The sequence below is a fragment of the Symsagittifera roscoffensis genome, chromosome 4 (genome assembly GCF_963678635.1).
Source record: "Symsagittifera roscoffensis chromosome 4, txSymRosc1.1, whole genome shotgun sequence".
In the NCBI taxonomy this organism is placed as follows: Eukaryota; Metazoa; Xenacoelomorpha; order Acoela; family Convolutidae; genus Symsagittifera; species Symsagittifera roscoffensis.
The window spans coordinates 1909569-1924938 of record NC_087065.1 but is presented as its reverse complement, the minus strand read 5'-3'; the positions used below and the strand labels follow the sequence as shown (position 1 = coordinate 1924938).

The following is a 15370-nucleotide window of genomic DNA, read 5'->3' as shown; positions in this document are numbered from 1 at the left end:
GAGCCCACAGAAACCATGAGGTAGCGGAGCTACTGAAGTTTTGGACAGAAAAAATAATGGAGATAGACGCGGTGGAGAAAGAGGGGCCGAGCCTGGGCCTGATTCTTGAGAAAACACCAGAGGTGATAAGCATACCGCGCTCAAACAAGAGAGTTGAAGTGAACATGGGCGGTGGAAATGGCTTGTTAACCACGAACTTGGGAGTGATATGGAAGCTACTAAGACCCTCCTGGTGTCCACATCCCCTTGCAAGTCTAATCGAGGAAACCACAGAGCGAGTGAGGTTAGCACCAACGGAAGATGAAGATCTGGCGAAGTTGAGTGTGCTACATAAGCTAATCACGCCCCAGATGCAAGAGCCAAGCGAAAGGACGAGCGACCCCGGGTCAGTGAAGAAATTGGAGCCGGGTAGCTGTCTGGATTCGACGTGTGGGAAAGGAGAGCACATCTGCGATGGACGGTCATGCGTCAGAATACTGTCGTTTCAAAAAGAAGACCTGATCACTTGGTTCGAAGACATCACAGAAAGGGAGAAAAGTGAAGTGCAAATAATAGCGGAATGTTACGCGAGAACCACGGTGAACATAGCGACAGCTCTCGGATTCTTCTCGAGAATGTGTGGTCTGCAGGCACTGGAGAGACTGGAGTCTGAACATCATTTAGTGACGGCGTTGAGCGTGGAATCATGGCCCGGGGTGTTGCAGGTGACTCAAAAACACATCCGGAGCTGGAAGCTTGGTCTTGAGGCGGAAATGGGATTTCCCATGAGCGAAGCTTATGGCTTGCCATTGAACGCGAAATCGCTGATAGGGTCAATGATGGCCAACTTGTGCGGAAGTCACTACCCGCTACACATGGCGATGGTGGAAGTGTCCAGCCAGAGAATACTGGTGGACAAGGCCTTCTCAGTGCCCAAGTGCGTGAGGTTGGCTCGGATGTCGCATCACTCGCACAAGTTGTTGAGAAAAATCAAAGGGACAGTACCAAAAGAATTGAGAGATGACTTAAGCGAAATCTGGGGAGAAGATCTTCTGAAGTTGGAAAGAGAAAACACAAGCGATCACGAGAGACAAAACGTGATCGGGAAACCTGTGGGAAGTACTCCGAACCTGGAAGACAACGACACGATGCACGAGAAAATGATGGAGCTTGAGCCTCTCTTGGAAGCCTCAGGGGAGCGTAATCTCAGGAGCATTGAGATCTCTCATGGGGAATGCCCATGCCACTGTTTGGCACAAACGGTGTGGTATCCAGATCACAAGAACCTTTGCCTGGTATGGGATGTGGAAGAGATTCGGTCGATCGGACTACCGGATCACCGCAAGAAGGTGACGCTCTTAGTAGTGAGTACGATGTTAGCTCTGAGATGGATAGAAGAGAATATAACGAAGTATCGGGAGGCGACGACGCCAACGGCTGAGTCAATATACGCGATAGACTACAGCAGGAGACTCGAGTTGTTTGAGACTGCGTGCAAAGTATTCGCCATACCGACGGAAGTCAGGTACGTATGGAGTCGCTTGAGGTACTTTCCATGGTTTCGGGCGACACTGACGTCTTGGTTGTACATGACAACGAAAGATCACATGAGAAAACATCAAAAAGAGTATCGACAGTTCCAGGCCGAGATTGGGCCGGAAGCTTTCAAGAGACCCCTGCTAACCCATCGTAATGCGATCACGACGGGATGGAAGAGAGTGGGTAAGATGTCTAGAGACAATACCAAAGCGAGGGAGTCGATACTAGAGGAAGACCTGGCGAAGAACGTGAGCTTGAGCCTGCACAACTCCTTTTGCTTGAACCGAGAAGCTAGGGTGAAGGCACTACCCAACCAAGCAAAGAGGTTGCAGGAGCAGAGGGAATGGATGCGATCCTATGAACAGCTGAAGGCTTGGGAGGAGATTGTGATTAGTTCCGATGATGAAGAGGAACTGTTGAGACAGTTCGCCGCATCTAGCACTTCAGGATGCAGTACCTCCAAGGCGAAGAGTACGAGATGAATGGGCAAATCGGATGGATCTTGAGTCTTGAGAGGGAAGGGGGGCTTGAGCGTGGATCCGAGTGAAACTTGGATTCACGAAAAAGAAATTTTAACAAAGCAAATATTGTTACTAATATACTATATTTATTATATAAATCGAAATGCTGCATGACAATTTCCTGATTGAATAGGACAAAAGAGATTTTAAAATGATTGGCTTGAAAAGCGAAAATTCAAGGGTGCAGGTGTATGCAGATTTTGGTTGCTGTTTAGCAATAGCGTGAAAATTTTAAATGGCTGTGAATTTTGGGGTGTAGATAAGCTTAAATCTGCTGCAAACTTCTGTAAATGACCACTGGCACTGTATCTTGAGCAACACTCGGTTTTTCTGGGACTCACTGACAGAAGACAGCGCGCGATGAGGACATCGATCTCGAGTCCGGGGAGTATGTGCCAGTCGGTCATATTTGGAAGTTTGACCTTGAGAGAAGCAAAAAACACTTGATTTTGGAGTGAAATTTAATTTTTCAAAATTTCGAATGGAACCTGTCATGCACGATTTTCTCGCGAGAACTGAAAATCAGAAAAAGAGATCAGAACAATTTCAGAACAATTGAGTAACAAGCGCGGGAAAGTTGCTAGAAAAATCGGTGGGAAATTGCTATTCGCAATTTCGAAAGCAATAATAACCTAGAGTAGAGCTGTCCCATCTGTGACAGAGACGAGAGCATTCCCTCGAGTTGGATTATTACGATTGGAATACTATTATTGACTGGACCAGAGTGAACCTTCGGTGGAAAGGTGGACAGCTAGAGTGTCCCAATGGTTCACGAGAACTTGCAGTCTAGAGTAAAAACTTGTTCTTGTTGTTAAAACTGACCAACATTAAACTCATATTAGTTACTTTATTAATTCTTGAGTTGTTTACCGACTTATTTACTTCCTGGTTCTTGAGCGTGCTACAATGTGATTACTTAATTTAAATTCCTAGAGTGTGTTTTATAATTGTTATGTTGAGGTAAGGCGAGTTTTAGGTTGATCCATCTGAAATGGATCAAAGTTCCACTGTCTAATAAAAAGTAACTTAACGGATTGTTCCAACCCGGTTTTTAACGGCGTTCATGTATTTTGGGTATCTAGAGACCTAAGTATGGGGACGTTTCTAATTCTAGAGTGGGGGGATATTTTAGTAGTAGCCTTTAAGCTGTAACGGGTCGTAGTCTCATGTCACAAGCGAACCGAACTGGCTCCGACCGTTCTTGAGGTAGAAAAACACAAGAGATAGTGTCCCTGACCCTTGAGCCAGTGGTTATAGGGCCTATTTTTCTTAAGCCTCATGTGTGACTGCAGTAGACGAATGTTACATGTTCGCAATCACAGATAAAGTTGTTCTGTTTTTCACTCGCTTTTTGTTAAAATGGCCGTTTCAGCATTTCTCAGAAATGTGACGTCATCATTCGAATTTTTGAAAATTTAAAATACTAGAATATTCTAGCCCTCACCGTTTGGCTAAACGTTCCAATAACGTCGCTAATCCTTCGAAATCATCAACTCGGAAGGCTTACTGCTCAAAATTCGAATCCTGCATAAATTGCATTTTGGCCATTCTGGTCGAATGTCACACAATTCTTGTTCATGTTCAAAAATTTTGCTCGGTCAGGTTTATCGGTATCTAACATTTGAATTCAGGTATCCCACTAAATCTTATCTGTTGGTCGTAATCATTTTGACATTTAAGTACTTAAGAATATATAGCTTCGGGTGATGACTCGTGCTGATGTCTGGCAGAAAGGACTTGCTCGACCATAATCTTCGTGCTCTCCGCGCACTCCTTCAACTTGGCGATTTCGTGCGACACCTCTGGATTGGGCTCTGCAAGCATCTGTTGCAAACGAAGCTCACGTTTGGTTTCTCTAGGAACTTGAATTCGTCCTTTGAGTAGCCCATGCATGCCACATGAGTCCAGTGATTGCATTTTTCGCATAAGATCCTGTTCTCCCCCGTTGACTTGTTGCAGGCTGTACACTGGTCCTGTTGCTTTGATACCAACGATGTCTGGTTGTGGACATCAGCGTCCCAGGCTCAATTTATATGAAACTATTTAATAAGTTACATACACCATGAGCAAATGATCGAAGCTACTATCTATGAAACTACCAATTTTTGTTTTCAATGACTTATCAATGTAATCCGGGTCTGAAAATGTCAGATTTCTTCGTCTGCATTACGTTTTTTTTTCACCTGGCGTAAGACGTTCAAACCCAAATGCTCTTGGTCTATGTAAGAGTTTCACTGAATTTCGCAGGAAGTTTTGTCCAAAACGGACATTGAAAATAGGTCCTTTGGAGAGTAAAATCCTGAATTTGCGCTTAATTTTGTCCACTAGTATAATTTCTGACCTGGTTCGCTGAAATAACCATGGTCGGAACAAAAACTAGAAACAAATGGTAAAATGAATAATTTCTTCGGTTTCCTTGAGATTTTTATCCACCTTTATGATGGCTATGTTCGAAAATTACGATTCTTGGCCTCATCTGTGTAGTAATTTCCCATAGATCTTCCTGATTGCATCCGGAAGCCAACGATTATGTATGACTGGATCAATGAGTTTATCCATATGGGTAGCTGAGATGTTATCACTGCGGCAGACAAGGTTTACATAATTTTAGCTGATATTTTGTAAGGTTCTATTAGCACTTACAAAAATCAATTTCTGCGGAGATCAATATTAGATGATATTTTTAAGAGTCAAAATGAGTCAACCTCAAGCCGCAAATGCCAACGTGGTGCAAGTTTTTGGCCGGAAAAAGACAGCAACAGCTGTTGCACACTGCAAGGAAGGCACTGGTATGATCAGAGTGAATGGACGACCTCTGGACATGATCGAGCCTAAATGCCTGCAACTTAAACTTCTTGAACCAATCAGGTTGCTGACAGCTGTCAGCCTCTACCCGAAAGTAGATATCCGAGTTCGAGTTAACGGCGGAGGACACGTGGCGAAGATTTATGCAATTCGTCAAGCTATTGGCAAGGCTCTTGTGGCGTATACTGGTAAAGTTTCTGATGAAAACAAAAAGCAAATGGTCAGGAAACAACTCATCATGTATGACAAGTCTCTATTGGTGGCAGACCCCAGAAGACGAGAACCCAAAAAATTTGGAGGTCCTGGTGCCAGGGCCAGATACCAGAAGAGTTACCGATAAAATGTTTACATTTTGTGTTCCATTTTGTTTCATCATTCTAAACTTGATCTGATGAATTAAGATGTTTCCGCGGTACTTTTTCTCAGAAATAAGTCAAGTGGTCGATTCTAGGTCATCAAGCCACCTGGAGTAACTTACGTACTCTGGCTGAAATATTATCATAAATGACTTGAAAAGATCTAAAATACGTTAATAATCCGCTATCTTAAACACAAATCTTATGCCGTGCAAGGTTGTTGTTGGAGAATAACTGTTAACTTGGAAGTTGTTTCTGCGGAAATCCAGGTAACATAAAATAATTCAGATACGCGCGAGTGAGTTGCATTATGAGAACCATGTCAGTTACAATTTTAGCTTAAATATTTTTTCGCTAATTTTTTTTTGGGATAATTTATTAATCCAATGGTTAATCATTAATGAATAATCTTTGAAGCAAGTACTGAGAGTCAGTGTTCTTTTTAAAGGTGATTAACATAGGAAGAATCAAAAACATGGAGTTTTTTTTCTTTGAGATTGTGTTATTATGCGAGTTATATCGCACAACTATCTATCTATCTATCTTTATCTATATCTATCTATACTATATTTAAATGCGAGTGACAGCTATCTCCCATGTTTAAGCATAATAGTTTTGCATGTTTAACGAAAGAACTTTTTCATAATTAAACTATATCATATATTGCAATGCTTGAGAAAATTTTTCAATTAGTTTTCCGCAAGGTCATTTGTTTTTCAGTAATTTTTTCGAGGCCAAATTAAGTCTGTCTGTCTGTCTGTATACTTGCTTTAAATGATTTGATTATGTCTGTCTACCCGTCTCCTAATTTTTTAATTTTCTATTTGGTTTCGACGATTCAGCTCAAAGTAGTTTTACTGTCAAACGGTTGTCTCCAATTTTTTAATCTGGTTTCTCTATTTTTTTTCGAGCCTTCTTTTTTGATATTTTCTTTTTTTCCAGCTTTTTTTCCATTTTTTTGTCTTTTTTCTGTCTCCTATCTTTTTTTAATTTTTTTCTATCATTTTTATCTTCTGTTTTTTTCTTTTTCTATCGTTCTTTTTTATCTTTACTATCACTTTTTTATATCACCTGGCTCCAATTATGACTGCTCAAATCCTTGAAGTTTTCGAGATATGACGTTTTTTGTGATTTTTTTTTCAAAAAGTGAATCAAATTTTGTTTTGAAAATTTGAAACTCCATATCCTTTAGAAAAATTCACTAGATTGAAATATCCCAACCTGTAATAGGGTGCTGCTAGAGTACTCCCTGGAGTTCTAAATCTGGCCTCTAAAAATGGCTACTCAGATTTGACGTTTTCGAGATTTGACGGAAAATAGGAATTTAAAAAAATTATAAAATATGAAATTACCAACCATATAATTGGGTGCTGTCAGAGTGCAGTAAAAGCCTGCAGATCTGGTTTCCAATATATGCGGTTTTTCATGAGTTGTGAAAAATTCGAAGCACCGGAGGCGCGTTACACGCTAGTATCTCTGAACTGCTCAAACTCTATATTTTTTAATAGCATATGTTTAAATCTCTTCAGTAAAACGATTCAGTGCTAACTGGTATTTACTATTAGAGTGTGTGGTCAAAAGTTAAAACAGCAAGGCACTATAGCAAAGTTACGAAGACAATTGACTGATATTCTAGATATTCCATTTTTTCTTGACATTTTTTTGGAATCCAAATTACGGCCAATGGGTTTTAATTTGACACCGCTTTTAACACCTTCCATTTTTCCATGAGGTACCTTAGATAGGGCGGAAAGAAGATCCATTGTATGCGAGAAAAGAAAGAAAAAGTTTTCTTCTCAAATATCATACATGGGGCCTAGGAAATTAGACGAAAAGCAAATTAGACGTGACCAACAAAAACGAATTTTGGACGTCGATGCAAAATTACAAATATGGGAAATTTGACGTAATTGTATTGTTCGTGTCTGAAATTTGTTTACAGACTACAATTAACTTTCGTTCAGCTTTCTGAAATGCAAATCAACTTTTCACATTTCGCAATTTTCACATCGCATTTTTCACATGCCGCAGTTGTATAATTTATGCATTTCAAAAATGTTTTATAATCTTGAAATTAACATTTTATAAATCAATTGTGATAAATATATTTGATATGCAATGGGATCATACACTATTTTTGTAAATATGAAAATTTGTTTTGGGCAATAAGTTTTGTTAGCCCTTTGCTTTCCGTCTAAAATGCTAGTTTTGCAAAAACAATTTAACGTCTACATTCGTTTTTGTTGGTCACGTATAATTTGCTTGTCGTCCAATTTCCTAACCCCAATCATACATATAGTGAGTGACGACATTTTATGATACGGAGGGGTTAGATGATTTTTTCTATGCCTTTTCAGGGTCTACCAGAAACAAAGTAAGTACACTTAGTAAAACATTATTTATACGTCTATTACAGCACCACAAGAGAAAATACACTTAAAAGTTGAAAAAAGAACTACAACGTTTAATTTAGTTGCTTTCTAAGTTGTCCCCGATAGTGCAAACAAACTCATTCATGCTAAACAGCACCAAGAAAATTGCAAAACAGAGAAAAAAATAGAACAAAAATTTATACCAGCCACTTATTGACGATGTCACTGACTTAAATAAAATCAATCTATTATATAGTTAATGCCAAATTGTTGGCACTATCCTTTTCAGTCAACGAATCTGAAGGGGGTTTATTAATCTAAAATTGCTCATTTTAGTTTCCCACCAATTTCAACACGTAAAAACCGTTTCCAAAAAGTTAGTTAACCCTAAAAAGGTTTAGTTTTTGACAGATGAAATTGCTCAAAGTCATCGATATTGCCAATAATTTGGCATTAAATACATATTAATAACATGCAAAACACTACTTTTTGCTAGGTTATTAATGTAAAACGGCAAATCGCAAAGTAAAACAACTCGGAACAAAAGACCGTTAACCGAAATTGATGTTCAAATCTTACGAGCTGTCGCTTTTCCTTAATTGTCTTTTTGCGAGTTGATCGGGTAACGATTATTAAGTAGCTGGGCTAGGAAGAAATTACGAAATTGAAGTGTTATTAGAGAAATTATAACACCGTGATTATGTCAAAACAATTCTCTGAAAATTGTGTCTGATTGTTCAACCAAGCTGAGCTATGTATGAATGGACGAGCCTTTTTCCAATTCAATTCATGCACATATCATTGCACAGTTCGATTGCATCGTTAAATGCTCGCCGATTTAAATTTTTTTTGAATATTAATGCAAATGTAGCAAGACAATTTAGAAAGATCCACTGAGATAGTTACAAATAACAGACAGATCTTGGCGGACCATCTCAAATTCATAAGCTATTTTTTATGCATGCACAAATTCTTAAAAGAAATACAACATCCCCTCCCATCAATCGCGATATAACTATCAATGAAACTTGGCAAGTAAATGATAGCTGGTTGCTGTGCAAGTAGCATTAAATTTTCGAGGTAGATGATTTAAGAAAGGAAATTCAAAAGTGGAGAAAAATTCCTTATAAAATAACGAATAAGAAAATCAAGTTTAAATTATTTCATTTTCCCTCTAGTTTGACTGCCAGTTTTTTAAAGCTTTTTTAAATTTTTGTTTGGTATCCGAATCACCACCAAAAGGCTTTTTCTATGATATAACTTTTGACTCCTGTGAGCTTTCTTTGAGGTAGTCTAAATTGGCTGGAAAGGAAACTACCTGAATCCAAAGTTCCTTTCCTCTCTTCGAAAGAAGAGTTTGTAATATCAAATTGATATACTAATGTCAATAGCCTGACTCAAATTATCCTACCAATTACTAAAAAACGACTGATTATATTCTTGTGGCAACAACAGCTACTAATCTGGAGGTCTCGGGATCGATTCAAAGTGTTGGGAAATTTTTATTTTTGAGAATTTCAGAAGCAGCTTAAAATGAACCGTTCAAGCTTTAGTGCTTGCACTTGCGTGAGCAACTGTCTTGTAATCGGGAGTTAAACTTTTTTTTTGGTAAACAATTTTTCTCACAGATTTTCAACTTGCTATATTATAGAATCTTAATAACTTCCAGGTTCGTTCCCACTTGACCTAGAGGTAACCCCATCGACTTTGAACGCTAAGGTTTCAGTCGCGGCCGGGCCTTGTTTTTTTTTACTATGTATGCAATTGAGTTCTTTTGGCTCAACTTTTGTCTGCTCAAAGATTGTCGGCTTAATTGCCTCATCACAGATTTTTCTTGCTCGTAAGGAAATTTCTTTGAAGGTGCAACTTCAATTGCTGTACACTTGTCTGCTCAAAAAAGATTGTCGGCCTTGTTGCCTCTTCGCAAGTTTCGTTTCGTTGCGAATTCAATGTCCAAATGTCTGACATCTTTGCCTAAATTGAACTTCTATTTTTAAGTTTTGATAGACCTAGTTTTTTCAACATAATTCATTTTTTCGATGTTTCTATGTTTGTGTTGTATGGCAAGTGATGCGAAGCTCTGCTTCGCCTCTGTATCACATTTTCAAGTTTTTTTTTCTGTTTTGATAGTGCTTTTTGATAAGTTTTCCATCTAAGCTAAGATTAAATGAAAATTTGTTCAGAAAAAATATCAGTTTTTTCCATTTTGTGTCTGCTTTCGACTGATTTTATATATGGTTTATATATCTCGACTTAAATTCAAGAATTTAATGTATTTGCATGTTTTTTTTTGCAGTTTAGACAGCCTAAAAATTTTTCCGCTAGCGTATCTTTTCTTGTAAAGTGTTTTTATTTTCGATGGTATATTTGAGTTTCTGTCAACCGAGTTTCTTCTTCAAAATTGTTAAATGTACAGTTGTTGACAACTTCTTAATTCAAGCTGCATATTCTGGATCCACCGAAGTTTATTGCGTTCCTTGATTGTTTCGGTTTTTTAATTTATGATTCCGGTTTCTGCATTTTCAATATAATTTGTGCTTGCGTCAAAGTGTTATTTTACAACTAAGTTATAGTTATTGACTTGAATGTTGTTGAATCGGAGGAAAAAGTGATTAAAATAACCAGCTATGTTGAGCAGTAACGTTTTTATTATTTAATAAACGCAGCGAAGACTGAAATATAGGTTGCGTTTTTTAAATTTTTTTTTCAGAAAAGTTTTGAATTTTGTTCAGTGACTAGTTATCGAGAATTAGACTTTTTCTCGTAAACAACTTTTTTAACCCTTTCTGCAGACATGCTCAAAGGCTGGCATGCTCAATTTCTTGAAAATTCAAAACTTTTGTTGTACTTCATGTGGGTTTCGTCCTCATGTACTTCATGTGGGTTTGTGGTTTTCGTCCTAATTTCTGTCGGCTGATTTTCAAATGTAATAATCTGGTAAACTTTTCAAACGGTTCTTTTCCAAAGCTGGGGTTTTTAAATTTTTGATTCAAAGTTTTCATGATAATTACCTTTGCGATAAACAAGGGTTTTGCAATGGGTACTGGACTTTTTTCCAGGTTCCGGTGTTAGTTTGTTTTAAAATAGTTTTATTGAAAAAGTTAAGATTTTTTTCGGTTGCGTTGTTTTCGGCCTAGTTTCCGTCGGTTATTTTCCCGAATTTTTTTCTGTTATTTCGGCTTTTTGTTAAGCATAGATTTTATTTTGATTTTGGTTTTTTTGCTCTTGTTGAAAGTTTGTAACTTGTCATTTTACCAAGTCTGATTTTTAATTTAATTTTTTTTTATGTTTCAGCTTACATTATCAGCTTACCTTTCAACCTACATTATATGGCATAATGAACTTATTTTGCGTTATTTTGAGATTAAAATTCCTCTTAGACAAAATCAAGTATTTTTACACTTGCGAGAGCTAGTGTCTTGAAATCGGGAACAACACTTTTTCTAGCGAACAACTTTTCTTACACGTTTTAACTTTTCTTCAACTTGCTTTTTTATTGAAACTTCGCAACCTCCAGATTCCTTCATACTAGGCCTAGAGTTAACGCCGTCGCTTTTGTACCCTAAGATCTGGGGTTCGACTCTCGGTCCGACCTTTTTTTTATTATATATCCAATTGAAAAAAAAAGTTGGTAAAAATTGAACGGTTGGTCTTCCGTTATTCTGCTAAAATTTTGTCAGCTTAGTTGCCACATCAAAATTCTTGTTTGACCTGTAAGCAACTTTCGGCCCAACAGGTGTCTGCTTAAAGATTGTCGGCTTAGTTGTCACAGCTCTGATTCTCAGATTTTTCTTTTCTCTCTCTGTAGACAACTTCTTTTGTAGTCGAAAATGCTAGTGTTTTTCGTTCTAGTCTCAGGTGGGACTTAAAACTAAAGATTGTTTATAATTTTTTTTGCTGCCCACCTTGTGTCTGATCAAAGATTGCCGGCTATTTTTCGTGGTCTTCTATCGAGACATACGAAAATTTCATTTTTTGGTAGAACTAGTTTTTTTCAACGTTTGCCATATTTTTATTTCTTGTGTTTTTAAGTTTGTGTTCAATTGCAAGTGGTGCGAACTTGTGTAAAAGTTGCTGCGGAGTTTGTATTTTTACCAACTATGATTTTTAATTATTAATTTTTTTTGCTTTTTTTTGGTAAACCGGGATTGGCGTATGTTATATTGGCTTGGTCAACTTATGCTGCGCAGTTTTGAGAGCGAATTGTTTTGAATGTTGTTGCCTGTTTCAGAAGGAATTGGCCGTGAAAATTTTGCACTGTTTTGTTTTCGGCTTAGCTTTAGCCCAAGTTTTTTTCGCTTCAGTTGCCACTCGGTCATTGATTCTCAATGCATGTTAGGGCTGTTTATGAACATCGTCCGAGACAAAGCTATGAACTTTTTGGTAGATTGATTTTTTCCACTTTTGTTTAGTTATTTTTTGGCTGTCTATGATCATCGTCCGAGACCAAACTATGAAATTTTAAAACACATTTTTTTTACTTTGAGTTTTTTTTCAGCTTAATTTTTTTGAAAAAAAAAGACTTCCTTTTTCTATTCAATATCTTGTAATACAAATTTTTAGTTACATTGCAAATCAACTTATATTGCGCAGTTTCAAAATCCAATTGTTTGTCATCCTTTTCCTGTTTCAGGAGGGATAAGTATGGAAAATTTTAATTCAAAAATTTCATAGCTGGAATATTTTTGATGTCTACAGTTTCAATTTCGGTCTTACGAGGGTCTACCCAAGTTTTTTTGCCTTAGTTGCCGCTCTGTCATTGATCTCAATTCTTGTTAAGGCTGCTTGAGAATTATGTCTTTTGAAATTTTTGTAGATAGTTTTGGACTTTTTTCATGTTACTTTTAGCTGATTTTTCTTTGAAAAAATGACCTTTTTTCTTTTTCGCTTATTTTTTTCAAAAGTATTTTCTATTTTTTACGCTTGCGATTAGCAAGCGTTGTCAAACCGGGATATAGACTTTTTTCTCGGGTTAGCAACTTGTTTAACAGAATCACTTCCATGCGTTCCCGGTCAACTTAGCCAGGAGATATTGAATGTGCCTGTGAGGGCAAAGTTCCAGTGTTGAATCTGACCAGGGCCTATTTTTTCAAACGGGAAATATTCTGTCAAATAAAATTGCCGGCCAATTATTTGTCTGCTTATCTGTTGTCGTCCTAATTGTCGCATCTTGGAATAGTTTTTTTGCTGCCAGCAATTTTTTTGTTGCTTTTTAGTGTTTGATGTACTACAATTTGTAGTTTTACTTACCTTGACTTCGTATTGCCTTCTTTGTTTTTTTTTTGTTCCACTAAAAATAATTCTTGGGCTGAAACTATTTCGGCCCAATTTTCATCGGCCTAATGCATTTATTTTAGATAGTTTCGAGAGAAACCTAATTTTAACACTCACCTGTGCACTTTTCAAATTGATTGTATGCTAACCAATCGGTTTGTTGAATTTCTTTTTTTGGTTATGGAAAACTATTTTCAAATTTATTGGAAAAACTAAAGTTTTCCTCAGAACCATCTGCTGATTTTCAAAAAAGTGTACCAACTGAAAGACCTCTGCTCCCCTCTGTCCCTACATACGCAGCCAGAGTCTCTTTTTAGTTGACCCCTATGTCTACAGCCTTCGAAAAAGTCTGTAGGGGAATCATTGAACCAATTTGGCAATGGGCTTCTCCTAGGAGAAATTTCCCTCGAAGTTGTCGTTGTTTTTTCATTTTCTGCCACTCTCAAAACTACCCCTCGAAAAATGTCCCTCTCTAAACTGAGTATTTGATTTTAATGAATATAACGGCGTTGATAAGCTTCCTGCATATGCGGCTACGCCCATTTTTTCACACAAAGTTATGGCCCTCGGAATAGTCAAATTTTTGATTTTTGAGCATTGTGTGAATCTTTTTGACATTTCTCGAAAACTAAACTCTCAAATCTGATATCGTGGCTTCTTTTGAATGAACGGGTAGTGCGAATGCGAAACTCATCTGCATTAGCGGCTGCTCACAAGATCTTACACAAAAAGTTATCGCCATCGGAAAAGTCAAATTTTGGTTTTTCTGACTGTTTGCTAAACTTTTTGAACTTTCTCAAAAAATCTCCTGCTATATCTGAGATTTTGGGTTCAATTCAAAAAACGGGTTATTAGAAGCTCAATTGTTTATGCGGCTACGCTCAAGTTTTTCTGACACCGAAAAATGTGGTCATCTGAAAAGTCAAAATTTTGTTTTTTTATCGGTTTTTGACTTTTCTGAAGAAGTTTTTGACTTTTCGGGAGAACTACCTTCCCATGGAAATAACAGGTTGCGTGAGTCCCTTCGGCATAAGCGGCAACTACCTGTTTTTTCACACAAAAAGCTATGATTCTCGGTTTGTCAAGTTTTCGATTTGCTAACCGTTTTTTGGACTTTTCTCGCTAATTATCCTGCCAAGTCTGATATCATAGGTTTAATCAAAACAACATGCTGTCGATAGCCTAACTTCAAAATTGGCTATGACCAGTTTACTTGAGAAAAAATTTATGTACTTTAACAAGATAAAGTTTTGAAACTTTGACAGTTTTTGGTAATTTTTTGACTTTAAGCGAAAACTACCGTGCAAATTCAATTCTCAGGTTGTGTTCAATCGAGAAACCCGGTTTTAAGGATATTCTCTGCTTAAATCGCCACAACCTATTTTTTAACGAAAAAAAAACTATTCGAAATTTAGAAAGTCTTCAGGCCGTTTTTGAAAACTTTTGTCCGTTTAATGAATTTTTTAAATTTTTCTCGAAAACCAACCGCTTACATCTGATACGGTGGTTTCAAGAAGATAACGGGTAGTGGGAATTTTCCCTGCTTTAGTGGCCACTCACAGAAAATTTACACAAAAAGTTATCGCCCTGAAAAATTCAAATTTTCGTGTTTTCGACCATTTTTTTAAAACTTTTTTGAATCTTCTCGAAAAATGCTCACCCATTTGATTTTGAGTTGAATCAAAAGAACGGGTTATGGAAAATTCCTTTGCATACGCGATTACGCCCAATTTTTTTGACACCAAAAAATCATGGCCGCTGGAAAGTTCAAAAGTTTGATTTTTGACTAATTTTTGAGTACTTTGTTTTCAAGAACTATTCTCCATATTAGAGTGTTCGGGCTCAATCGAAATTACAGATTACTGGAGTTTTTCTGCAAAAGTGGCCAATTTTTTTTAAAAGAAAAGCTATGATTCTCGAAAAGGTCGAATTTTGATTCGATGATCGTTTTTGGACTTCTCTGGATAACTATCCTGCCAAATCTGATGTCATAGGTTTTCAAAACAGGTTGTTGAAAGTCTGCCTGTTTTTGAGAGCCCAGTTTTTATTTTGTAAATCGTTAGGGCCTTCAGACCAGTCATACTTTTGAAACGCTGACCGTTTGTTGAAACTTTTTTGATTTATTCGATAACTAGCGTATCAATTCTGAGGTTAAGTGTTCAACCTGACCCTGTTTTCAGAATCTTCTTTAATTCACTGATGAGACAACTAAACAAAAACGCAAAAGGTTTGTGAATTGAGATAATCACCAACTGTTTCCGTCGAAAAATCAACAACAAACAAAGCGATTTTTTTTTATTTTCCGATTTTGCAGAATTTTTTATATTTTTTAAACACTATGGCCGAAAAATGATACTTGAAGCTTCTTCCAAAACCAGTTTGACCTTCGTTATTTTGAAAAACTTAGTTCTAGTGAGAAACCAGAACTAAGTTTTCACTACTCAAATGAAGTCCTTACTCTAATTTCGAGCGGGTAAAGCGAAAACTCATCACTGGGGCTTTTTTTTGAAGTTTTTGAATTCTT

The 15370-nt window shown here is 37.2% G+C and overlaps 3 protein-coding genes across 3 annotated transcripts in view; 1 reads left to right on the top strand and 2 right to left on the bottom strand.

Moving 5' to 3' along the window:
• The window catches only part of LOC134844510 (cyclin-L1-like), a 213885-nt gene that overhangs the window by 152624 nt on the left and 45891 nt on the right, over nt 1-15370 (bottom strand). The gene's annotated exons all lie outside the window — the stretch shown is intronic.
• LOC134844511 (ectonucleotide pyrophosphatase/phosphodiesterase family member 5-like) overlaps nt 1-15370 on the bottom strand; it is a 232724-nt gene that overhangs the window by 171464 nt on the left and 45890 nt on the right. The gene's annotated exons all lie outside the window — the stretch shown is intronic.
• Nucleotides 4735-5184, top strand: LOC134843833 (small ribosomal subunit protein uS9-like). Its single transcript, XM_063860125.1, has one exon. It carries the CDS (start codon nt 4735-4737, stop codon nt 5182-5184), a length of 450 nt encoding a protein of 149 aa, XP_063716195.1.

Coding starts and splice junctions, on each gene's coding strand:
- LOC134843833 (XM_063860125.1), top strand. CDS start 4,735: ATGAGTCAACCTCAAGCCGCAAATGCCAACGTGGTGCAAGTTTTTGGC.